The sequence below is a fragment of the Stylophora pistillata genome, chromosome 13 (assembly GCF_964205215.1).
Source record: "Stylophora pistillata chromosome 13, jaStyPist1.2, whole genome shotgun sequence".
NCBI classification, from domain to species: Eukaryota; Metazoa; Cnidaria; class Anthozoa; order Scleractinia; family Pocilloporidae; genus Stylophora; species Stylophora pistillata.
In genome coordinates, this window is record NC_142531.1 from 22,892,707 (window position 1) to 22,919,536 (window position 26,830).

At 38.8% G+C, this 26,830-nt stretch overlaps 2 protein-coding genes across 7 annotated transcripts in view; one reads left to right on the forward strand and one right to left on the reverse strand.

The window, feature by feature from the left end:
- Nucleotides 1-26,830, reverse strand: part of LOC111347314 (uncharacterized) — a 102,178-nt gene that overhangs the window by 24,002 nt on the left and 51,346 nt on the right. For 4 of the 6 annotated variants that reach the window (XM_088742322.1, XM_088742324.1, XM_088742319.1 and 1 more), the window contains exon 1: nt 1,557-1,720. The exons of 1 other annotated variant lie outside the window; for it this stretch is intronic. The gene's annotated coding sequence lies outside the window, so the exon portion shown is untranslated. Of the gene's footprint in view, nt 1-1,556; nt 1,721-26,830 lie in introns of those variants that run through there. One more of the 6 variants, XM_088742325.1, reaches the window with a different exon arrangement.
- Nucleotides 6,190-10,258, forward strand: LOC148718209 (calcium-responsive transcription factor-like). The gene is made up of 2 exons (XM_088742345.1): nt 6,190-8,206; nt 8,417-10,258. Exons 1-2 carry the CDS (start codon nt 8,120-8,122, stop codon nt 8,621-8,623), a joined length of 294 nt encoding a protein of 97 aa, XP_088598471.1. The 5' UTR covers nt 6,190-8,119; the 3' UTR covers nt 8,624-10,258.

Below are 26,830 nucleotides of genomic sequence, written 5' to 3' on the forward strand. Positions count from 1 at the left end.
AGGTTAAAGGAAGGACGGTGGGCGGGGGGGGGGGGTCAAATGCTATGGAAGAATGAATTCTAAGATATGCAGGTGTATGTGCATGTTAATTAAAAGAGCATGATGACGTTGTAGAAGGAAAGATGTGAATCGTCCTATCAGAAGTGTGGAAAAACGGACGCGCTCACGTCGCGCTCAGTTCACGAGGTGTCCACGTGGGAACTCACTTCTCGTCTCCCTTCGAGCCTTTCATAAGCGTTTGCTTCACATATCGCGCGTGCATCCCACGCTATACGTCACGCATCAATCAATTATCTCGAAAAAAAAACCAATGCTGATCACTTGTTTGGAAGATAAGCAACAGGTATCCAAATGCTGGTTTCTGGACCGAATTTTCTCTTTAAGTCATAATGACTTATCTTTAAACGATATATATTGTAGAGAATAAAATACGGAGGAATGGCTTCTTTTACAGCGAGTATGTTCAAGAGAGAGGGACGCGGATGGCTGCCTGATACAAGTTAACCAAAACACATCTTGCAGCGTTTTAAGTCACGTGTAGAGGCGCTTGACGGGGAAGAGATAAAGAATTTCTGAGATAAGGGTCTATTTTAGAGAGCATTTCGATTAATTGGCATTTAGGAGAGCATTTCTCAGTTTACTCGCTGAGAACAAAGAAATATGTCAGAAGGAGCCAATGAGAACTCGAAGTAGAAACAAGCAAACTGTCTAAAGCGCGGGAAAATGGAATGGACTCAGACGCGTTTGGTTTTAGTTTTCAATCTCATTGGATGTGAGAAGGTGGCGCGAATTTTCTTAACCAATCACAGACCGAAGTATAGCAAAACCATGATAATCTAGGATTACGTTCGACGCTCGAATGAAAATCGCTGCGATAAACCAAAGGAATAGCTAATCAGCTGAGTGTCGCCAACATGTCTCAACTGTGACGTAGCGCTGGGTGCAATTTATTTTGCCTTAAACGGCATATCCATTAAAAAGTTTTGTTTTCAGCAAAGTTAGATTAAATTTTCTGCTTAGATTGGGACAGGTTAGGATTATGAAAACATCTACATATGACACTTCACAAACAGGAGCATAAGATACATTCAATTCAATGGTGGGTTCAATAGACCGTTTCAGCCGTCTCTTTACAACATTTTGCTATGGCGTAATCGCGGCAACAACACATAGTATGAATATAATAACAGTGGCTATAACCGCTGCTGAGATCTAGAAATATGACTTATCAACAGAAAGAGAGAGATTAATTGCGTGAGATGTGGCTGCTGACCTAAGGCAAATAATATTCGTAATAATTTCCTTCGGCTTTTTCGTTGTGAAATGCTCGTCGTCACCATTGAGTTTGCTCAAGATTAATAAAAATATTTCCTGTCGGCGGCTCCAAACTTAGTTACTGCACAAGTAACGTAGACTAAAAACTTGAAAGAGCATATACACTTCCCTGACCAATAAGAATCAGTCCAGCCTGACGAAAACAGCAGCTCATGCTAACGTTTGTGGTTGTCCACATCCAGAACAAGCTTTGACCGACACAGTGAAACATATTTACTTACCTTCACATCTTGAAAGGTCGTAAAGTCTTTGGGAATCCAAATTTCTGTTCGATCAGGGACAGGTGGACTGCAGATATCTGCGAAGAGCCGCGTCAGTGGTGAGTGTGACGAGAGAATAACTCCCCTAATGTTTGTCTTTCGAGTCTTTTATCAGAGATATTATTAGATCTCATTACTAATGCCGAAAACACTCGAAACTGTTGCGGTCAAAACATCTATCTCATGAATGAACATTTTGTCTTCTTCATAAAAGACTCATTGAGGCATGTCCAACTTGATAGGTGTCCTTTGCAGATTATTTAAAAGCATTGTTGAATACTTTTGTTTTGGAGTCATATCATGATTAAATGAACAACACCTTGGCTGTCGCTGAGTTTTCGCTTGAAGCGGACATGAAGCGCTCTTAAAAAACGCAAGAAAGCCTATTGTCAAACCAGGGACTGGTCATTGGGAAGAATGGCTGCTGCCTGCATCCCTGTGTCCAAATCTCAAGGATGGGAAGGGTAGGTTTTAGACACTTCCGACAAATGTAATTTGATCTTCGGTCAAAAAGAGCCTCCTCGAAGAGGCTATTTTCAGTTTTGTTTTTTCGCAACTTGTCTTGCATGTCGTGGATTAATGGCCATGATGTGCAAATATATAACACATGTTAAAGAGCGTGACCACTTTGGAAGGAAAGTTGGAATTGGTCTTGTCACAAGTAGGAACAACTGAACAAACTAGAGAGACATCAGGAGCGTAAGTGACGGGCCATCAGTTTCGCCTTGGAGGAGAAGGTTAGAGAATTTTGGTTGTGTCAAGATAAAAATCATCCGATCTTCCCATAAATCTCTCTTATATTCTGATGATTCTTCCCCCGCCCCCCCCCCCCTCGTTCGCAGTTGGTTGGCAATCACTAAATTTTCTAAAGTCCCTTCCCCCTTACATCCTTTGGCGACGAAAACAAAATGTGGTCCCCCTAAGATCCTCCTCCCTTCTGCAATGAATAATAACTGGTCTTTAAGGCGAGTAAAGAAAAGAAAACCCAAGCAGAACAAGTTGACGCATTGAAGAACAATCTTTTGCTTATCATTGTGTATTTAACGCAGCTTTTCAGCAACATTCCTTCCCTTACAGCAATCAACCCAGTTCTTCTGACCTCTTTCATAATTAATCGAAAGTGGGTCTTTTGGCCCTGTTCTGTTAGAAGCAGTGTAAGCTCTAACTTAACGGCCTGCTCCCAGTTGGCTTGTTAGCTCAATTGGTAGAGCGCTGCACTAGTATCGCAGGGGTCAGTGGTTCGAATCCCGTACAGGCCTGATTTTTTTTTTCAGGTCTGATTTTCGCTATTGCTTAAATAGCGCTATCTACTGCGAGGATCGTGCATCATATGTATGTAACTCTTAAAGGTTATGTAACCCTCGAATGTTATGTAACTTTCTGGACTGATTATGTAATCACGTCGAACATTCCAATCTAGTTCTCGAGTTACACGAGGGAACATTGAGATAATGTTGTTGTTAAATCGTCAGCTCTGAAGGTAACCTGCCTCTCAAGTAATTAAAGTTTGCGTTCAAAGAAGCTTAATAGACTCAGGCTCCCTATCTTGCTCTCTCGCGTCTTAAAGGACAAAACTGTAGCTATTGTGGACAATACGGCAATTTCATTGGCTCCCTCACTTTGATCACGTGTTGCAAATAGAAGATCTACGATGTAGTTGTCGAATTACAAACAAAACAATCACCAAAATTACAGACAAAAAGTTGTCTTTAACACTGCATTTAATTAAAAAGTTAGAGGTGTCTGCCTTGGTAATTTCTAGTTGCGAAGACCATCCATGTGCTAACAGGTGTTTAAATATACAAACTGCTCAACTGTTAAAGTAAAAATATTCATAACTAACGAAGAATATAGTCAAATATCATCTTAAAATAATCTATTTCAAATGGAAAAAAAGAACAGAGCATGCCCCAAGTTATAATTTCCCCATCAGCGGGAAACTTTATCTTCGCGCGCATATTTAATGTTTTGTTAAATATAATTATAAACTTTGTAAACTTCAGTCGTTGATAAGACCTTTATCGAAGTAGCTTAACAGATAAATTGCGTCACTTTAGAAACTCTTTCCAAAAGAGAAAAGCCTCCCATAACAAGCACTATCAATCATTCAATGCGAGTTTGAGGCGTGTAATTATGTGAAAGATTCGCTTCTTGCGTTATGACATCATTACAATTCCATGCTAAAATAACAGATTGGCGGATATTGCGAAGATGAAAACGACGATAGCAGCTATAAACATACTGACGAACTTATTTCATTAGTGTATATTTCCAAAACTGGAAGTTACAATCAGACACGCGAAGGATATAAATTAATAACTATTCGCAAAACAAACCTTTTGAAGTTACAAAAGGAAAACTTATCAAATATTGACTGCGCTAAGAAGAAAAAGTAGTAAGAGAACATATTATAACGAATTTATAATACATCTATAGGTTTAGGTTTCTAATTTCGCTGTACTATTTACCTATGCGAAACGGCGTAAATGGCGACAAAAATCTTTTGTTCTTCTTTCTATTTCTAAGACAATTAGTTTTAAACTTTTATACGATGGTCATGCTGCCTAGTAAGACAATTATTCAACTATTGTCCTCGGAAAAGTCACAAGCGCCGTATCTCTAAACCTGCGCAGGGATATATAAATATTCAACTGCAACTGCATGAGTTTCTTGACAGAGACTTTTCTATATCCTTCACCATCAATCGACTTTAAGCGGTTTCTGAATGTTCTTCCACAAGGACCTTTATTCTGATATCGAGTGCACGTTTAGCTGAGTAAAGAGCAGAGACTAGATCTCCGAGTGAATGTTGAGTAACTCCTAAGGAATGATAGCTGTCAGCGGTTTCTGAATGGTCTTCACCCAGAGCTTTTAACCGGATATCCAGTGCACGCTTCTTTGACTCAAGGTCTGAAACAAAGTCCCCAAGTGAATGTTGAGTAACTCCTAAGGATAGCTGTCAGCGGTTTTTGAATGGTCTTCACCGAGAGCTTTTAACCGGATATCCACTGCACGCTTGCCTGTCTCAAGTGCTGAGACAAGGTCTCCAAGTGAATGTTGAGTAGCTGCCGAGGAATGATAGCTGCCAGCGGCTCGTGAATGGTCTTCACCCAGAGCTTTTAACCGGATATCCAGTGCACGCTTCTTTGACTCAAGGGCTGAGACAAAGTCTCCAAGTGAATGTTGAGTAACTCCTAAGGAATGATAGCTGTCAGCGGTTTTTGAATGGTCTTCACCGAGAGCTTTTAACCGGATATCCACTGCACGCTTGCCTGTCTCAAGTGCTGAGACAAGGTCTCCAAGTGAATGTTGAGTAGCTCCCAAGGAATGATAGCTGCCAGCGGCTCGTGAATGGTCTTCACCCAGAGCTTTTAACCGGATATCCAGTGCACGCTTCTTTGACTCAAGGGCTGAGACAAAGTCTCCAAGTGAATGTTGAGTAACTCCTAAGGAATGATAGCTGTCAGCGGTTTCTGAATGGTCTTCACCCAGAGCTTTTAACCGGATATCCAGTGCACGCTTCTTTGACCCAAGGTCTGAGACAAAGTCCCCAAGTGAATGTTGAGTGACTCCTAAGGATAGCTGTCAGCGGTTTTTGAATGGTCTTCACCGAGAGCTTTAAACCGGATATCCACTGCGCGCTTGCCTGTCTCAAGTGCTGAGACAAGGTCTCCAAGTGAATGTTGAGTAGCTCCCAAGGAATGATAGCTGCCAGCGACTCGTGAATGGTCTTCACCCAGAGCTTTTAACCGGATACCCAGTGCTCGCTTCTTTGACTCAAGGGCTGAGACAAAGTCTCCAAGTGAATGTTGAGTAATTCCTAAGGAATGATAGCTGTCAGCAGTTTCTGAATGGTCTTCACCTAGAACTTTAAACTGGATATGCATTGCACGCTTCTTTGACTCAAGGGCTGAGACAAAGTCTCCAAGTGAATGTTGAGTAACTCCTAAGGAATAATAGCTGTCAGCGGTTTGTGAATGGTCTTCACCCTGAGCTTTTACCTGGATATCCAGTGCAGGCTTACCTGACTCAAGAGCTGAGACAAAGTCTCCAAGTAAATGTTGAGTAACTCCTAAGAAATAACAGCTGTCAGCGGTTTCTGAATAGTCTTCAACCAGAGATTTTAACCGGATATCCAGTGCACGCCTCTTTGACTCAAGGGCTGAGACAAAGTCTCCGAGTGAATGTTGAGTAACTCCTAAGGAATGATAGCTGTCAGCGGTTTCTGAATGGTCTTCACTTAGAACTTTAAACTGGATATCCATTGCACGCTTCTTTGACTCAAGGGCTGAGACAAAGTCTCCAAGTGAATGTTGAGTAACTCCTAAGGAATAATAGCTGTCAGCGGTTTGTGAATGGTCTTCACCCTAAGCTTTTACCTGGATATCCAGTGCAGGCTTGCCTGACTCAAGAGCTGAGACAAAGTCTCCAAGTAAATGTTGAGTAACTCCTAAGGAATAATAGCTGTCAGCGGTTTGTGAATGGTCTTCACCCTGAGCTTTTACCTGGATATCCAGTGCAGGCTTGTCTGACTCAAGGGCTGAGACAAAGTCTCCAAGTGAATGTTGAGTAACTCCTAAGGAATGATAGCTGTCAGCGGTTTCTGAATGGTCTTCACCCAGAGCTTTTAACCGGATATCCAGTGCACGCTTCTTTGACTCAAGGGCTGAGACAAAGTCCCCAAGTGAATGTTGAGTAACTCCTAAGGAATGGATAGCTGTCAGCGGTTTGTGAATGGTCTTCACCGAGAGCTTTTAACCTGATATCCACTGCACGCTTGCCTGACTCAAGTGCTGAGACAAAGTCTCCAAGTGAATGTTGAGTAGCTCCCAAGGAATGATAGCTGCCAGCGGCTCGTGAATGGTCCTCACCCAGAGCTGTTAACAGGATATCCAGTGCACGCTTTTTTGACTCAAGGGCTGAGACAAAGTCTCCAAGTGAATGTTGAGTAACTCCTGAGGAATGATAGCGGTCAGCGGTTTCTGAATGGTCTTCACCAAGAACTTTTAACCGGATATCCAGTGCACGCTTCTTTGACTCAAGGGCTGAGACAAAGTCTCCAAGTGAATGTTGAGTAACTCCTAAGGAATGATAGCGGTCAGCGGTTTTTGAATGGTCTTCACCCAGAGCTTTTTCCCGGATATCCAGTGCGGTCGACATTAGATAACATAGGGTGAAGTAGACCCGAATGATTAGCACTTTCCGATCATGGTTGTGACGTCATCTTCCGACCGCACTGTAATCTTCGGAAATTAACATGGCGGCGTAAGTGTGAAACCAGTAGTTCGTGCTGCGCACGCAAGCAGGCTAAGGTTAGACTAGGCCACGCATCTTTTTAGTGTACGGAGTTGCAGACTAATAAGTAACTCGGTGGACAAGCAGAAGAATGTTTCCGGACCTACTTACTTAAATGAAGGACTCTATGCTACTTCACCCGATGTTACTTTTCAGTACTACAGGACAATATATAAGTACATAACATACGGTGAGGATTATTTGCAATGATGTCTTAAGCAATACGATAAAACCAAGCCATACTTTTTTTGGCGTTGAAAGAGGGTGTTAGTAATGAAGTCCTTAAAAGTAACATATTAAAAGGAAGCAACTTTGAGCGAAGTCACATTTAATCATGATTATGTGCTTGGGCTTTAAAATCAACGACTATCCTTACTATCCCATCGAAGGCTAACATCAGAACCAATATAAAATAGAATTGCGAGTGTTGCAGGTATCTTTCAGGATTACCGTTTTACGCCGTACAAAAAGCCAGCTATACATATAAAAAGGCTATAAATAAAGAAGAGTAACCTTCCCATCCCCTCGCCCCTCAGTCTTGATGGTTTCGCCAGTTAAACTTTAACTCCCCTCTTCCGATGAGCTGCCTGTTCAAGCGGGAAAATCTGGCGGGAGAATTGAATGTGGTATCTATGTTTACAATGGAAGAAGTGAAAGAATCTTCTTTTTCCGTGGAAATTTCCGAAACATTCGGCTACGTTCAGTCTTTGGATCATGCCAAAAAGATGATTTCAAAATAAGAAACGACAAACATCGTAAAATTTTCCAGTTACAAGGCTCACAAGGACTTTGGAAATCATGGTGTATACTACTGAAGTTAATCATTCACTAAAACAACTACACTTAACCAGGAACGTAATTTTTTCATACAGAAACATAAACTTCCATCATCATTTAAGAATTTCACCATTCACTCAATAGAATAAATTCAGCTATTTGAACATACACAATCTTCATCATTATTTTTGCTTTCATTTCTCAGTTGCTTTTACAACCAGCTGTATTTCATCTCTCTTTGTAAATAAGTATGTGTGCATTCAGAATAAAACTAATAATCTCTTTCAACAATAAATTGCCACATTAAATTTGAAGCGCAGCCAGGATGAGACATTAAAATACAATAAAAATGTTCTTCCTCAGTATTTAATATTAAAATTTACAACTCACTGCAGATTGAAAAAGATACAAAACATGAAAGATCAAAAGCATCAAAATGATTGAGAGATGATATGGCAAAAGGAAATGTGAGGTCTGAGCAGAGAATTTACATAGAGTTTCCTACTGAGACTAACCATGCACATCATCTTATGGGAGAGGTAAGGTAATAGAAGGTGAGGGTATGAAGTCCACCCGCAACTGCCAGTACCAATCAATGTTTGGTTAATCAGAAAAAAAATTATGCTTTCATTCTGGTATTTAATAAGGTGTCTTGTTGGAGCTATGACACTTCTCTCTGTTTAACTTAAGCAGAACATGCCTTAAGAGAAATTAATATCTTAACACATATTATTCTCATTTCATTCCAGGGGAGCAGCCTATCTCAGCCTGTGGATGACAGGATCATCAGACAAACTGAAAAGCTTGTCAATGAGGGAATGAAAGACACCCATGAAATACGGAGACACCTGACTGTCTACATAAAAAATGAAATATTAGCAAAGGATGAAATCCAACCATCTCCCTCAAACCGTAGATTTTATCCTAAGCTGAGTGATATAAGGAGCCACATGTAACGAGCTACCATAAAGCACAGATTCTCAAAAATTGATCAAGAGAATGTGGCAGAAAAAGTTATCCAGTGGAAAGCATCTAGCCCGGAGGACTTCATCTACTTCCAGCCATGTGGAGATGATTGTCTCTTCAGCCACAACAGATGGAGAAGACCACACTACAGAACAGGATCCCAGCACCCTTCTGTTTGTTCATCAAAGTGCCTGGCAGCGCAGACTCCTGAAAAGATATGGCAACATTTGTCTACTGGATGCCACATACAAACTACCCGTTATGCTTTACCTCTGTTTTTCCTTGTGGTGGGCGCAAATGGTGACTACCAGGTAGTTGGAGCATTTGTGGTGCAATTCAAAAAGCATTCTGATAAAAATCAAACTGGGCTTAGTTGTCATTTGCTTTCGCGAATGCGAAACCTAATTGAAGTGTGGATGATGAAAGGTAGATATCTAAAATTTATCTAATTCAACTTTCCAATGCCATAGTTTTGAGAGTTTCAATTACAGTATTTCAATTCAATTCGCAGAGGTCAGTGGTTCGAATCCCGTAGGGATTCGAACCACTGACCTCTGCGATACTAGTGACGGATTTTACCAATATTTCTTAAGACATGCACAGTTGATCTACCTGCGGGTAAGTCGGAGTTTCCATTCGATCGATACTTTTACGTGTTTACTTTTACGTGTTTTTTCAGGTCTGATTTTCACTATTGCTTAAATAGTGCTTTACTGCGAAGGATCGTGCACATATACGTTTCATAACCGCAGTTCATATATATGTATTTCATATATATTTGTTGTTTGATTTATCATCTACGGGTTTATGTCGAATTAATTTGATGGCCTGCTCCCAGTTGGCTTGTTAGCTCAATTGGTAGAGCTCTGCACTAGTATCGCAGAGGTCAGTGGTTCGAATCCCGTACAGGCCTGAATTGTTTTCAGGTCTGATTTTCACTATTGCTTAAATAGTGCTTTACTGCGAAGGATCGTGTACATATACGTTTCATAAACGCAGTTCATATATATGTATTTCATATATATTTGTTGTTTGATTTATCATCTACGGGTTTATGGCGAATTAATTTGATGGCCTGCTCCCAGTTGGCTTCAGTTGTTAGCTCAATTGGTAGAGCGCTGCACTAGTATCGCAGAGGTCAGTGGTTCGAATCCCGTACAGGCCTGAATTGTTTTCAGGTCTGATTTTCACTATTGCTTAAATAGTGCTTTACTGCGAAGGATCGTGCACATATATGTTTCATAACCGCAGTTCATATATATGTATTTCATATATATTTGTTGTTTAATTTCAACATAGTTGATATAAGCAAATATTCTCAATACTCTGGACATCTTTTTCTACTTGGAAAATGGCAAAGCCATTAAATTTTGTACTTATGTGTAATATCATAATAAAGGGACTGCTTATTTAAACTTATATTTATTCTCGTATATTTCAAAATTACCTGATTTGCATATTAAAAATTATAATTAGTAAATAAACCCCATCAGGAGGCTGGTATATTGGAGGCTAATGCCCGAGGCTGAAAGATTTTCCAAAGAATGAACAGTTGGCCGAGAGGGTATCTTTTTAACACTGTTTAAAAAGATACACACTATTTATTAAAAAGTTGGACCTGAAAATGTGACTTTGTTCGTTTGTTTTGTCTTGTCTATAAAATTGGGCGACGGATATAAAATCGAATGGGGTATATTTAGTAAATAAACCCCTTCGGGCGGCTGGTATGTTGGCTGATAATGGACATCTGCGGCTGAGATCGTCCGAAAAATGAATATTTGGCAGAGAAGCAAAGGTTCGAGGGTAAATGTGAAATTTTGAGGACAATCTCTCAGCCTAGAACATTATCAGCCGACATACCAACAAGCCAGAGTGGGGTTTATTTATTTTATAACCCTCCCATTAATTTTCACATCGCAATTGAACTGCGCGTAAACACAGTAAAAAATCCAGTGGTGATCTGATGGCGAATGCACGTTGTAGAGTCGCAAAGTCTTTAATTGTAACGGAACAGACTCCAATATACAAGAAGAGTTTACACCGAAATTAGTCAGATCCAACGTATCTAAAACGTCATTCGGCTTAGCAGCCAAGCCTGCAATATCCATGGATACCCGGATATAACACACGTGATTGACGCAAGCAAAAAAAAAGCCAGTTTGGTTTCCTTCCATATAAATAGGAGAACGGAAAAGTTGAAACTCTTGTGTTGACTAGTATGTTTCTTTTTCACGGAAAAAATCGGAGGACAAATATCAACACGGACGGGGATTATTGCATGATAACTGTCCTGTGATTTTGTACCATGTGACATAAAGTAACCAATAATGTAACCAGAATGTAAAGTAACCGATATGCCTGATTTAATTTTAACCTACAAGTACATATCACTACTACTGTGTACAATGTCAGGCAGAAAGGCGTCAATGAAAACTCAATTAGTGTAGACAAGGCCATATTAAATCCCTTCAATGACATGGTTATTTTTTTGTGTTATTTCCATTCTATTTACTAGCTGGGTAATGGTTACAACAAATTTGCTAGGGTTCATATTACATTGTTTTCATTGTCTGAAATGTGGTCAAAAACTTTAGTAATCTTTGTTCTAATGGGTTGGTAAAGAGCTCTGTAGTCAGGCCAATTTCAGGAGCTATTAAATGAGCTATTAATCTCAGTTTTGGTAGCTTGAAGTGGCTTAAGTAATACTGCTCACAACTCCTTATCTCCTAGATATAATGCTAATGATTTGCAGGTCACCTCCATCTGACATGTTGTGTTGTGCCAGGAAATATTCCTTCAATGCCTCCTTCATGGAAGTTTTTTTGGTTTGCAGTCTGCATGACCATCTGGAATAGAGGCAATTTGAGGAACTCTTTAAATTACACAGGGGTTCTGTGCTACACTTATATTTCAGTTTTCAATAACATATTTTGCATACTCTGAAATTCAGACCTCAAACAATGGTTACGTTTTTCACTGCTGACAATCATCTTAGCTAGCAGACCTCTCTGGAAACAAAGCTTCACTTCAACCAGGTCAAAAGGTCTCATCTGTCAGTTGTGACTGGTAGTTTTCGATCTATTTTGCTTCTTTCTGTTTTTCAAGGTTTGTTAGCTGTTGCCATAATTATTATTGACAGCAACAAGAAATTGCAATCATTAGTTGGGTTTTTAACTTCAGATTTTGCATTTAGCCCAATCTGGTTTAAGCTCCTTGTACTGTTTAGAGTGCTTTTACAGCACCATTTAAAGTAATTAATATACCAATATGAAGATGCCAAGGAACTTTTTTTGAAAACGATTAGGAACATCACATGTACATAATTTTCTTTAATTTCAGATTTAAATTCTGAAGAGGTTGTCAGGCCAACTAAAAGACCATTCAAGGTATGGAATATCTAGCTTACATTTAAAGGTTATTTAGGTTATTTAGATTAAATGCTTTCATTTCTGTTTGTTTCATAGATTATTGAAAAAATAATTTACATTTCAAGGAAGTATGTTGTTTTTGAGTGAGAACTGTTTAACTCCCCCTCACCCACTTCATAATGTAATTAAGGGGTCTTTATAGATTTGAATACTGTAGAAATGTAAATGATAGTAATATTAAATTTGGATATTTTAATATGGGGGCCCAAACTGGTCAAAATGAGGTTAATAATTATTTTCGTATTTTAAATAATTATATGTACTTGAAAAGATAATTTTTCGTGGTGGAAAATTTAATTATATGTAGTGTTCATTATAATTATTTTTATCTAATTGTTGTATTTATTTTTACGAGTGTGTCAATTATTTATTTCTCTTTGACAATTAATTAAGGCAAATCCCACAATGCAGTGCGCAGGATTAAAAGTCCCATCAGCCATTGCATACCACCTTTTCAAAATGGCGGAAGAGGGTCGGAAGGACAAGAAGGACGAAGAGATAAAAAAAATCGCAGAATCTGCAATTGAAAACATAACAAAAATTGCAAATATCGTCCAAGGACGGGCTACAACGTATAACGCTTTGTCAGAGCTGCAAAGAAGATTTCCAACAACTTCAGGACGGACAGCAGCAAGCTCGATCAACACAGGCACAAACAGAGCACGTGCTTTTCGCAGTCGATCTACACCATATTCCAATCGCAATCCTGGGCGACCACACGGCTCATCTACTGTAACTAAAGATGTTATTGTTATAGAGTATGGAAAAGATAGAATTCCGAGCAAATCGGAAAAAGTTGAGCTTGAAAAGTCTGGAAGGATTATTTGTGGATTTGAACTCTCTCGTGAGTGGACGGCTGTTCAACTGGAAAAAGAGTTATCTTATCTTTTAAAAGGCTCAAGCATGGACGGATTTTCTTTTGAAATAATGAAAAACTGTTCAGGTACTTTAGTAAAGCCAAACATTCCACTTGGAAAGAGAATAGACTCAAAACTACTATTGAAGTCCATTGCTCCATCTGGAGGTATATACATTCGCTTGCTAGCTGATTTGCCAAGCGACGACGATGATGACTTTCTTTCATTATCCTCATTTGAATCTCCAACCACTAGAAGTATTACAAGTCTCAATAGCACTCAATCTTTGAACCCCTCTGCAACATCTACAAGCGCTATAACAGCAAGTGCATCACCAGCTGCTAACATAACAACATCTACTGCTAATGCAAGCATTGCAGAGGTGGATCTTACTGATGAAAAACCAGAAATCAGTAATGCTTCAAAAGAGCAAGATGCTGTTCCAGTGCATACTTATCAGGCAAATCCAGTTGAATGTCCTTTTAACATAGACTCAATCATCGACTCAGCCAAGAATCAAGATCTGTTGGAACCAGTAGAGGTATTAAGGTTTTTACAAGAACATATCATTCAAGGTAGAAAGCTGGATATAGTTTCTGTAGAAGAACCTACTGATGGAGAGACCAACTTTATTAATGTAAACAGGGACACAGCTCTTATTTCAACTTTCAGTGAACTAGAGTTTATAGAGAATTACAGGTTTACATTCAAGGTGGGATTTACTGGTGAAGATGTCGTAGATCTTGGAGGACCAAGGAGAGAATGGTTAAGAATAGTATGCAGAGAAATCAAGGAAAAGTATTTTGACCGAGGACTACGACGATATCTTGCTAAAGATTATTTTAATGTTGAAATCATGTTGGCTTTAACCCTGCTACAAAATGGTCCCATGCCTGCATTTATTGAAGAGGAAATACTAAATGATGTCTTAACATCTAGTCCACAAAGCAGTAATCCTTGCATTGCTGAAGTGCAAGCTGGGCTAGAAAAGCTAGGCATGCTGTCAGCACTACAGAAGCTGCCTATGCTCCACTATCTCTTGAGACCAAACAGTCAACACCCAATTACTGTGCCAAAGTTGCTGGGATTGCTTAAGCCAAAATACAGTGAGCAAGGAAGCAATGCTCTGAAACATGAGAAAGAACTTTATCAACTTTTTGTGAGGTTTCTTAGAGAAGTTGCTAGTGGTCTTAGGTCATGTGGAAATGAAAAACTTCAGCTGAGCCATATTTTGACTTTTGTAACAGGTTCAGCTGAAGAGCCTATTCTTGGGTTTGCATTGGATCCATCAATAGAGTTTGTAAAGACTGATCTTGGAGATGGATTTACACCAACAGCCCACACGTGCAGTAACATTTTGAGTATTCCTGTGGCTTCAAGTGTCAACCCTTTGCCAAGTCAGGAGAAGTTATTTGAAATTTATGACCTTGCATTCTCCCAATCATATTTCGGTAGTATGTAAGTATGTCCTGTTATTTCAGTAGTGCTCAAATGCCTACCAGTGTGTTTGCAAGGACTGTTTATTATTGTTGCAGTTGGTGTTATAGTAACATATTTACATATTTATTATTGTTGCAGTTCATAGTTAACCTAGTAATTTTGGTTGTTTTGTCAATGACTTTTTAGAAGTATATTTGGCTCAATAATGATAGAGTGTCTTTACATAATCTACATATAAACTTTTGTGTCATTGATGTGTAGAGAGCATAGAGGTTTATACAACAAAAATTAACACAAAACAAGTAATGTATGATTATCACTTACATCACAGCTCTTTTGGCATGTTTGTTACAGTTCAATGTTGTTATTGTTGGCATAAGACTTGCTACAAATAATTGGTCAAGTTAAGTAGAGTGGATGCTAAAAAATGTGTATCAAAATATAACATTTCGTTTTACGTTTGTCTTCCAGTTTTCTAACTTGTAAAATATTTGGAAGGTTTGGGTTTTTATTACCCAAGTGATGTTGGCATCCACTGTATTTTAACAACCTTTATTTTGTTTCAATTCTTAATGCATTAAAAATTGAAACTTTATTTTGTGGAGAAATAAAATTTGTTTGAGATTGCTTTTGCCTCTTTTTTCTCCATGGGAATGGATTATGAGAATAGATTGATAATGCCTTTCTATAAGGTAACCATTTCACAAATGGGACTAATGATTACACATAAACTTAAATATTGATTGAGACTATATACTTTTGGTTTTGGGCTTCCTGTGGTAACAAAAAAAGATGACTTTACCACAGAAGCCCAAAAACCACCAAACCTAAAATATCTAAGTAAAAGAACATCTGCTCTGTAGGTTAACGCTATGAAGTCAGCCATTGAACTCACATTGTCCAAAGCTATATTGAATAACTAAATAAATGTTTGCTGGGTGGGTGGAGAAAAGTTGCATGAAATTTCAAGTATTGTTTGTCGTCCATGTCTTTCTTATAAGAACCTGTTTAAATACATGTTCTTATTCATGATATTTTACTATACAAAATTAAAGATTGCACCACAGAAATTAAGTGAGGAGTCAAAACCATGTTATAATAATGTATGCTATGGGCTAGAGCTCATTAAAGAATAGACAAACTGAACACAATGGTTGTAAATGTCTATACCACAGTTATTGTCATCTTGCAATGGGCATGGCAAACAATTAAGATGACCATCTGACAAATTTACTGATGGCGGAACAATATTCACTTGATAGTCTTCATCTTCCACTAAATATCCATTTTCTGGATCCAAACCAAACTCATCAATCTCTGAAGGTGATAAGGCTGTGTGCCCTGAATGCATATTTTCTAGCATCCCTCTCTCCCACATTTGTAAAGGTGACTGGTTTTTCTCAGTAGAAACAGGATGGTGGTTCATTTGGTCAACAAATTCTTTCAATGACTTATTTATTCTAGCTAGATATACATAGTGGAGACAAAATAGATGTACATCATCAAGAATGTTAAGAAGTCCCTCTTCTTCCATTGTTTCGAATATTCTTGAATAGAATGCCAGAACCCCAGAATATATATCACGATGAGTTCTCTCCACCCTTGAATTGTGAACTGAAGATCCTGTTATTATACTTCCTCTGCTTTCACCTCGGTTTTGAATCATGTATTGTCCAACATAATAGTTCTCCATTCCATAATCAGATCGTACACGAGATGGAAGGCCCCATTGTTCAACCCCTTTTTCAAACAAAGACAAGACTGTGTCTGCTTTATTGTTATTGCAACAGCAAACATATATAAGCAGCCTTGTTTTACCATCTATACACACATGAGTTACAAGTTTATATCTAATAAGCTTATGACCAGAGTCAATGTGCCAAAGACTATTGGGAGTTGGTACCCAGTATTTTCTGCGATGTATTGTCATTCGCCATCTCAGACTTGTACCTACGGGGTCTAACCTGTGTAAGCAATCTGTTACTCGCCACCTTTGGACATGTAGGCCTCTACTTCGTAGTGCACCAATAAAACGCCTTCGGCCTATATTTGGAGTAACAGGGCCCTCACTTGCGTTGCCAGTGATACTTAAGTATATTTGGTCTAGCTCATCATCTGTTATATTTGAAAATCCTTCAAATACATCTCCAAGTCCAAACTCTCTGCGCCTTCTTTGAATTGTAGAAATACTAACTTGAAGCATGTTGGCTATCTGTGTCCAGGAAAAAAATAATGATCGTAAGTGTTCAAGCTGTTCTTTAGTGATGTCGTATTTCTTCCTTCCGAGTCCAGAAACATGAGGAACAAATGGGGCTGAATAACTATCCTCGTTACTTTCATTCGACTGCATTGTCGCATCTCTAAGAATTAGAACTATACTCCCAATGTCATTACTTAAATTAGTCAACGGTTCTTTCAGAGTTTCTCCTGGAAGGCCTGTGGGATTGGGGTCGCCTCGTTCGATGTCACGTTGCAACAAAGACAAAGTACCATTAGCTTCAATCAACTGCTGACGAACTTCAACCAATTCTTCATTTGTAATTTGTATATCAGAGCTAAGAAAAATCTTCAATATCCCCTTTAAATTCTGCAGAAAACTAGAAAATCCACTTTCATTTCTCTCTCGTAACACTCTCCTTCTGTTCGCCATTTTGAAATGCCTATAAGCTGGTTTGCAATGGCTGATGGGACTTTTAATCCTGCGCACTACATTGTGGGATTTGCCTTAATTAATTGTCAAAGAGAAATAAATAATTGACACACTCGTAAAAATAAATACAACAATTAGATAAAAATAATTATAATGAACACTACATATAATTAAATTTTCCACCACGAAAAATTATCTTTTCAAGTACATATAATTATTTAAAATACGAAAATAATTATTAACCTCATTTTGACCAGTTTGGGCCCCCATATTTTAAGATAATCATATCAAATCACCTTTTCAGCAGAACCCCGCCCTTGATACAAGACAGTTTTAATACACGTTCAACTATTTTTTTTTCTCGGCGAAAACTACAACATTTATCTACATTTGCCTGCCTAATACAGACACCTGTTAAATGAACAACAGACACTTTTCCTTGACCCCTGTAACATTTTCTCAGACAAAGTTACCCTCACCTAATTACCAAATCTTCTATAGTAAGTTAATTTTTCTTTTTTAATAAGAGGCCATAATTGTCAACTATAATTGAAATAAATGTAGTTAAAGTTTCCTGAGTGACAATTTGTAATTGCTGAATGTAACTATTTATTAATCACCTGTGATCGCAATCACTGACACACTCACACTCTTTGTTCCAATGAGTGGAGTATTTAAAGGCTACACCTGTGATCACAAATAAATACTACGTTTGTTATAAATTATCTACAATTTATTTTCTATAACTGCAAAATTATAGCCTTCCTGTAGGATGACTGAAATGGTCACAACTAGGGTAAGGGCAATCTGATTATATGTTAAATTACTGTTACATACTGAAACCTTTCCGTATCTAAATGCAATTTTATTGAAATATTTTATAGACTATTGTAAATGACAATGTTGTGTCATAATTTATATGAGCCAAATATATGTAATTAATAATATATAATTTTCACTTTAGGTTCTTATTTTAAGAAACGTGCTTTTTAAATGTATCATGTGTCTTTTCATCACACTGTATGTTCATTCCTTAAAAGAGCAATTGCACAGCTGTTTTTTACCATGTAATTTTGCGTTTGTATGTATTTTGTGTTAGCAGTAATTAAATTTAAATAAAAATAATCTTTTCATTCAGTTAAAACTCACCTAGTAACATAATAATAATAGTAATCAAGGCTGCGCTCTAAGGAAAATTGAATGGAACCCAGTGTTCTGAAACTGTGTAATCCAGGATGCCCAGCATATGCTTTTTATGAAAAAACTAAAATTTCTGAGTCGCTCAAGAGCAAAAGTAAGGCACCAGGAGCCACCAGGTGCTGCTAGAGCCCAGCCTTGGTAATAATGATAATTAATTCAAAGTTTTTTAAAAAACTTTTTTTTAATGTTTTCTGAGAAACCATTTTTTCTAGAACTTTCACAAGCCTTCATTATTGAATATGGCTACAGTGTCTGTTATTAGGCCAAAAATATTGCAATTGAATCCCTCAAATGTAATTTTCTCTGGCAAATATTATTAAAGCAGATCAATTATTAATTGTTTTAAACTTACCTTTAACTATCTTTAACTGTACTTAATTATAACATTCTATCAACATTTACAGATCACATTTGCACTCTGGCCTAAGAGCGGCAAGATAGCAGGATTCAATGCCACACGAACAGAAAATTAGTTTTATAGTACACCTGTACTTAATTTAAAGCAGTAATGTGAAAATAGAAATTTTTGTTATTTTATTATTCTATTACAGAAATGTAGCATGTGTGGTGGCATGAATTACAATGCATCCAAAAGTTGCAAGATTGAAGGATGCGGGGCAGCATTCCAAATCAAACCATTTGACTGGGAAAAACTGGCACAAAAAAAGAAAACACATGTCACCCAACAAAGGAAGCTGTTGGAGTATCGGGTAATAAATAAATACTGCATTTAATTCATGAGAACAATGATAACAGTCAGAGTTCAAATAAGTCCACCAGCAGATAGTTGCTATATTATAATTTTTCCACACACAAACAAGCAACAGTTACATGTATTTTCATTTTGGCTTCTGCTCAAAGTTACCATTGGCCCATTTTTTGTCCTCATTAAATGAATTTCAGAATAATCAATGAAAGGTTTATATACATATTTACTTGACAAATAATGTTGCTGCAGTACTTGTTTGTTGGTGCTTTCAGATTTGGCTTACTAGCATTCATATATTTTGAGCCCTGATAGTAGCAATGATGACAACAATGATCAACATTTAATAGTAATAATAATTATGATAGTAATAATAATAATTATGATAATAATAATAATAATAATAATTACTATTATGATAATAATAATAATAATAATAATAATAATAATAATAATGAGAAGGTGTAGTCTGATCGTCCGGGTGAGTGTAGTCCTGAGAAGGACTGTTGTCGGTGGTAGTGACTGACGTTTCGACAACCTGTGCGGAAGTCATCATCAGAGTCAAGTGAATGATTGTTGTCAGTAGAATGTTCTTATTCCAGTTCGTGTGAAATGATCGGTTGGTTTTGCCGTGATGTTATTGGCTGTAAGACTCAAGTGACGTAAGTCGGTCGTGATTGGTCTGTTTCGATCTGTCGGTAAAGTTAGGTCGTTCTTTTTCGGTCGTTTGTGATGTCTATGTCGTGAATGAGTCGTTTGTATGGGGCGGGTAGTTGTTGACATCTGTTTAGGGGAGTCTGTTCTAAGTTAGTAAACCAGCTTTCCAGAGTCAGTCGTTGAAAATAGTCAGTGCTGTAGGTTAGGCATTGTGCAGAGTCCCAGTCAATGTTGTGGTTGGTAAGTCGATGGTGTTCAGCAATGTGATTGCTGACATCGCCTTTCCTCGTCGCCCGTCTGTGTTCAGTCAGTCTTGTTGTGAGGTTTCTGCCAGTCTCACCGATGTAAGAGGCTTGGCAGTCGGAACAATTGATCTTATAAATCGTTCCCTGTCTGTTCCTCGGTTCGTCTTTGTCTTTAACGTTGGTTAGTAACTGACGTAGTGTGGTGATGGGTTTGTGGGCAACGCGGATATTGAAGGGTAGTAAGATGCGCGAGATGTTTTCAGACATGCCTTTTATGTACGGTATGGTTGCTGTAGTCGTAGGGGTTGTGGTGTCGTTTGTTTCGGTAGTGGTAGTGGGTCGGCGAGTGTTTCGTCGGATGAAGTCGTTGTTGTAGTTGTTCTATGTAAAAACACGGTGAAGGTATTTGTTCTCGTTGTATAAGCTGTCTGTCGAGTCACCTACTAGTTGTGCGCGTCGTGTTAGAGTTCTGATAGTTGTGGCTTTGTGTGATGTAGGGTTGTAGGATGACTCGTCTAGTAATCTGTCGGTGTGTGTCGGTTTCCTGTAAACTGTCGTTCGTAATGTTACAATGTCGTAATGTTACAATGTCGTAATGTTCGTAATGTTACAATGTCGTTCGTAATGTTACAATGCTGACCAACACGGAAAAGGTAACAAATTATCACGTTAAGATGGACAAAATGCACTAATTCAATTTAGTTTAGAATTTTTTTGTAAAATTACTTATACTTTAAACGTTATTTTTCTGTGTAGACGTTCATGGCAGTGATAATACCATGGATGATGACCCTGACGATCCATCAGTTACTGTCAGTTTTGGAAATGATACAATGTCGGTAATTTGTATTGGTATCGCACCAGAAGGTAGGGATGGTACCACAGAGAATTCAGCAGATCAGACTGGGGGACTAGATGGGTGTCAGGCAGGTGGTGTGGGGCATGGGAAGTTGGCCAGTGTGGGTGTTGGTGATGGGTGTGGACAAATGGCTGGTGTGGGAGTTGCAACAATTGGCAATGGGAGTCAGGCATATGGCGCAGAGCATGGGCATGGGCAAATGGCTAGAGTGGAAGGTGCAGCAATTGGTAAGGAGAGTCAGGCAGGTGGTGCGGGTCATGGGAAGATGGCTGGTGTGAATTTCGGTGCTGGGTGTGGGCAAGTGGCTGGAGTGGGGGTGCAGCAATTGGCAATGGCAGTCAGGCGGGTGGTGCGCGTCATGGTCAGGTGGCTGGTGTGGGTGGTGCCTCAGGTGGCAATGCATGTCAATCAAGTGGAGCTGGGCGTACCCAAGTGACTGATGCGAACACAGCGACAAATAGCAGAGGGAGTCTGGTAGGTGACGCTGGGCATGGGCAAGTAGCAGCAAAGGAGGGTAATGGAGTGGTTTATGTTGTTGATGGCGAGATTCTCTCTGTTGGTATTGTAGACGAAAATCGTGTGACGCTTCACGGCCATAAAATTGAAAGAGGGTTTGCTTGTGTTTTAATTACTTACATAAAAAAGCCAACTGTGCCTGCACCAGTAATTTAGGGCGATCCTGAAGAGAACAGTCATCTACAGAAAGGGATGTTCTTTGTCTTACCTATTCCCAACTTGTTTAGGTGCGAAAAGTATATCGCGGGAGACAAAGTAGTGTTACGTACATACCACAGTTCAAAAAATGTTAGCGACAAATGAGTAAAGCTTGATTAAAAGGAGGTTCTTAGTAATCAAAGTTTAATGTCTTAACGTGGGGCATGGTTACCCACATTGCCCGAGCCAGAGGCTCATGTATGAAACGCAAGACAGCAACCCACCCATCCCACCCCAGGGGAGGACATCCATCACACAGTCATCTCGTGCGTGGGAAATAAATGTCTCCTACCCCTAACCATGCAGGAGACGGGACCTCCATTTATTCGTCCCTATCCGAGAAGACTAGAATAAGACCTTGAGTGTTGGTCCGGCCGGGGCTCGAACCCTCGACCTCCCGCACATCAGTCCAGCGCTCTATCCATTGAGCTAACCGGGAGGCGGTTTTTTGTCTTGAGTAATGAAGTAGTGATTGCTTGTGTACATCTCCGGGAATAGGGATTCCAACTCGCGCACAAACCAAAAATCCCTTTTTATAGCGTTTTTGGTCATTCATCCAGCCTCGATACACAGCATTTGGTTTGTATCTGATGGAAAACAATTAACGCAGTAACTAATTCGCAGAGAAGCCCGTTTATTAACAGTCTCTTTTCCACCGTAGATATTTTGCCAGCATTTGACCTAGATATACTGCCTTTGAACTGCACAAGAGAAACTACGTGACGCAGTTATTAGCGCATAGGTTGTAAATAATTGCTATCATTTGACGGGGATCTGTTAGGTTCGGAATGCATAATCAAAAATGCAACATATAAACAACGCCCATTTTCAGCAAGATTTGCACTAATATTTGTCAACGGAAATTATCCGTTCCAAGAAGGGAATGGTTTTCCGACTGCTGCGCTCGGAGAAAACTACTCCATGAGGAAGAAATGGTGTCCAAGGACATATTTAACAATTATTCCACGAGCGCGCGTTGGATATGAGATGATACATAGCCAACGAGAAAAAAAAACGCCCCCCCAAGATATTAGACAAATCTTCTCGACTTTAGTTTGTAAGAAGAAACCGAATGTTACAATGTACAGATATTAGGTTATGGTATATTGGCTCATTTACCATAATAGCTAATAAAAAGTCTTGAATTGCATTATCCAATGATCCAGTTTTTAATAATTGTTTTATTAAAAACGTTAAATTAAATTATTAAAATTTATTTAATTCTTAGCTCCCATTTAATTTTAAGCTGACACATACGCTTACCATATTTGTAGATTATGGTATATTGGCTGATATACCATAATGGCTATGCCAATAAAAAGTCCTGAATTGCATTATCCAATGATCTAGTTTTTAATAATAGTGGATATGTTTTTTTCCCAAATTGAGGCTACTTTGTTTTCATCCTAGACAATTTTGTTACACAAGACCGCTCATGTTGATAGACCTTCACTTCAACTTCTCAAACGTCAAAGTTATACCTTCGGTGTTCAAAATATTGTTATTCCCTTCAAAGAATTTTAGTTCTCTTCAATGTAACAAATTGCTCGGGATGAAAACAAAACGCAGTGTGGGGGATGATCCTTTTAAGGATATCATCGGATCAAACCAAGTCGTGGCTCTATCACGAAGTTTAAAAGTTCTGAAATAATAACTATTCTGTTGAAAGCATTGCAGTGGTTTAAAATAATTAACTGAAGACAATTCATAGCGACCTTGGAGTTCTAAAATTTTAATCGAGGCAGTCGCGTGTCTTGTGACGTCACAATTTGTCTCAAAATGTCTTAAAAATGGGGCGAAGTTATATAATTGCGTCACTGCATAGTTCTATGAGAGTATTCTGGCCGGAATGATTTTAATTTTTGTTTTGATAACAAGATATAGTTTATAATGCGTCAATTGATCTTTTTTCACTAAGTCACCTTGGAATGGAAAATCATGGTCGTGCATTCCGGACAGTTCCACATAACACACTAACAGTATCATATGTTATGTCGGCGCCCCATTATAAATCGGCAAGTCCTATTTAGTTCTTATTAACCGAGTGGGAGGTCTGTATGGGAGAATCTTGACCGAGGTCGCCAGTACAGACCGACCGTAGTGAGGTCTGTACCAGCGACCGAGGTCAAGATTCTCCCATACAGTCCGACCTAGCTCGGTTATAAGTTGTTTATCATATGGCTGTATCTTATATGCCACTTTTTTATAATCTTTGTACCTTTTTTTTCTAGACCGATCTAGATGCCGGTCTAGATGGGAAAATCTAGACCGCTTTCAATATTGATTTCAGCCAATCAAATTCGTGAATTCGGTAGTTCCCACTCCTTGTGAGACACAGCCATATAATAAGAACTACATACTAAACATTAACGAAATACTAATTAAGTTTCGATGAACTTTAATTTGGCAAGTTGAGAAACGCCTGGGTGGAGTTAAACCAAGTTATGAAGGACATTTTAATGCCTCCGCATATTTTAAGCCCCGAGCCATGCCTAAACATGCCTCTGACCTAGAAAGGCTCGCTTCCTGGGGCCTTGCTCATCCCTTCTTGAAAATTATCGTCGCACTGATTTTATTGGGTATACTCCGTTTTGCCTTGAATATCTGCCCCAGTGTGACGAATCCGCGCCACAAAGGTGGGTGCCCCCTAACGCAAACAAAACACAGAACATAAACGAGCCCGAGAACACACGCCACAATACAAGTAAACGTAGGCCTAGAGATATTTATTATGCTAATTACAACAATAAAGCGACTAACAATAACGATAATACAATGATCTAATTAATTTACAGGAATACGCTAACTTAAACTACAGTACACTAAAACTATTTACAAGATTATTACTATTAAGATAAAAAAAATGTTTTTTTTTTTTTAGTTCAGTTCGGTTGGGTTTCACCTTACGCCCGTGTTCTTATCTTGTCCCCAAATCACCACGCTCCACCAACAAACGACTGACAAACCAAATTCACAATTCACAAACCGAACTCACGTTTAACCCAGCTAAACGTAGAAGTTTCCAACCTCACGTAATTCGGTCTTCGCTCAGATCTTTCTTGACTCAGTTGTCTTCACTGGCTTACTGTCTAACAGAAGATAATCTTCTCCTTTTCCTTCAAGTTCTGCGCTTTAATTTCTTCGGCCAGCTTCTCGGCACACATGTGCTCCCCGACAAATGGATCTTTTGTCGTGTAAAGGAACGGTTTTGCTGAATGACTCTTCAGTGATTAAAACGTGCTCTGATCCGAACGAGTCTTGGTAACTTTCAAACCTTCACCGCCGGTGACCTTCTCTCAAAAACAAAACCACCCCGTACCAAACCACCCAAATCCTTAAATACCCATGGACGCAAGGTGCCCGAAAAGAATGAAGAAAACTATTTGATATACACAATAAAGGTTAATTACACAACAGTTTACACAAGTGAAGAATAAAAATTACGTAACAGATACAAATAATCACGAACTACACTGATCCTAAGAGAATACAAAAAAATAATTTACATTTAATAAATAAATTCCTAACACTTCCATGACACCCAGGTTCTCACAGAGTTACCTCAGTTTTGAAAGGGCAAACAAGTTAAAAACGGCAAACTTAAATTGTGTTTTTACCTATAATACATTTTACGTATACTTTAACAATTATGTTAGTAGACAATTAACATCGGATGCATAAAAAAAAATTACAAAACAGCATTTCCTACCAAACCTTAATTATGAATACCACACCCAATTCGCCTTTGTTCACAATATACAATTGCATCATTTGGTCTCGATATATGGCATTTGAAAGTCATCTTGTAGAGTACGGCAACTTGTTCGCGCACAAGTTTAAGCGGCCCCTTTTTTTTACGGTTTTCGCTACAATGGACAATTTGAACCATTTTGTATCCATAGATGGCATTTTTGGCAACAAAAGACAATCTACATCAGCGCAGCATTTAAAAATCAACATGTAGAATACGGCACCCGATTCAGTCCTTTTTATTTCTCTTTCAGCCACAGTAGAAAACTTCCGTCATTTGCAATTGGTCTCGATGTATGGCACTTGAAAACCATCTAGAAACAGACGGCACCCAATTCGCACAGAAGTTTAATCGGTCCTGTTATAAAGCTTTTGACCAAAAAAGACAATTTCCAGAATTTCGGCTCGATATATGGCACTCAGAAATCATTTTGTGGAATACGGCACCGAATTTGCACAAAAGTACAATCGCCTCTTTTATAACGCTTCTGGACAAAGTATACAATTTCCATCATTTGGTCAGCATATGGCTGCCGCATTCGAAAATGATCTCATACGGAATACGGAACCCAATTCGAACACAATGTTCAAGCGGCCCTTTCATTTCGATGTTGGCCGCAATGGACAATTTCCATCATTGCCACAATTTCCACGTTTATGTGTTGTTTAGAAATCACCTTGTAGAAAATGGTACCAAATTCGCGCACACGTTTAATCAGCCCTGTAAAAAAAGCTTTTGGCCACAAAAGACAATTTTCACAATTTGGGTCCCTTTATACTCGGACATTTGAAAATCATCTTGTAGACTACCGTACGCAATTCACACACAAGTTAGGGCGGCCCATTAGAAAGCTTTTTGCCACAAAAGAGATATGGCACTTGGAAATCATCCGCAAGAATACGGCACCCAATTCGAACAAGTTTATATATAGTCCTTTTATTACGCTTTTGGCCATTTCTATCATTTGGTCTCCGTTTGTATGGCATTTGGAAATCATCTTAGAGAATACGGCACCCAATTCGCACACAAGTTAAATCGACCCTTTTGGAAAGCTTTTGGCCGAAGAAGACAATTTCCAGAATTTCGTCTCGATGTATGGCACTCGCAGATCATCTTGTGGAATACGGCACCGAATTTGCACAAAAGTACAACCGGCTATTTTATCATGCTTAACTTCTGGATAAAGTAGACAATTTCCATCATTTGGTCATGATATGTGGCTGCCGCATTCGAAAATGATCTCATACGGAATACGGCACCCCTGATTCGAACACAATGTTCAAGCGGCCCTGTTATTTCGATTTTGGCCGAAATAGACAATTTCCATCCATGACATTTGTTCGCTTTACTTTACGTGTTTTCTAGAAATCATCTTGCAGACAACGGCACCCAATTCGAACACAGCTTAAATCGCCCTGTTAGAAAGTTTTGGCCACAAAGGACAATTTCCACAATTTGGGTCTCTTTACGTGACATTTGAAAATAATCTCGTAGACACTACCGCGTACATTTCACACACAAGTGGAAGCGGCCATATTTTAAAGCTTTTGGCCACAAAAGAGAATTTCTGATATTTTGTCTCGATGTATGGCACTTGGAAATCATCCACAAGATATAAGGCACCCAATTCGAAAATAAGTTCTTGCAGTCCTATTATGACGCTTTTGGCCAGAAAAGAAAATTTTTATCC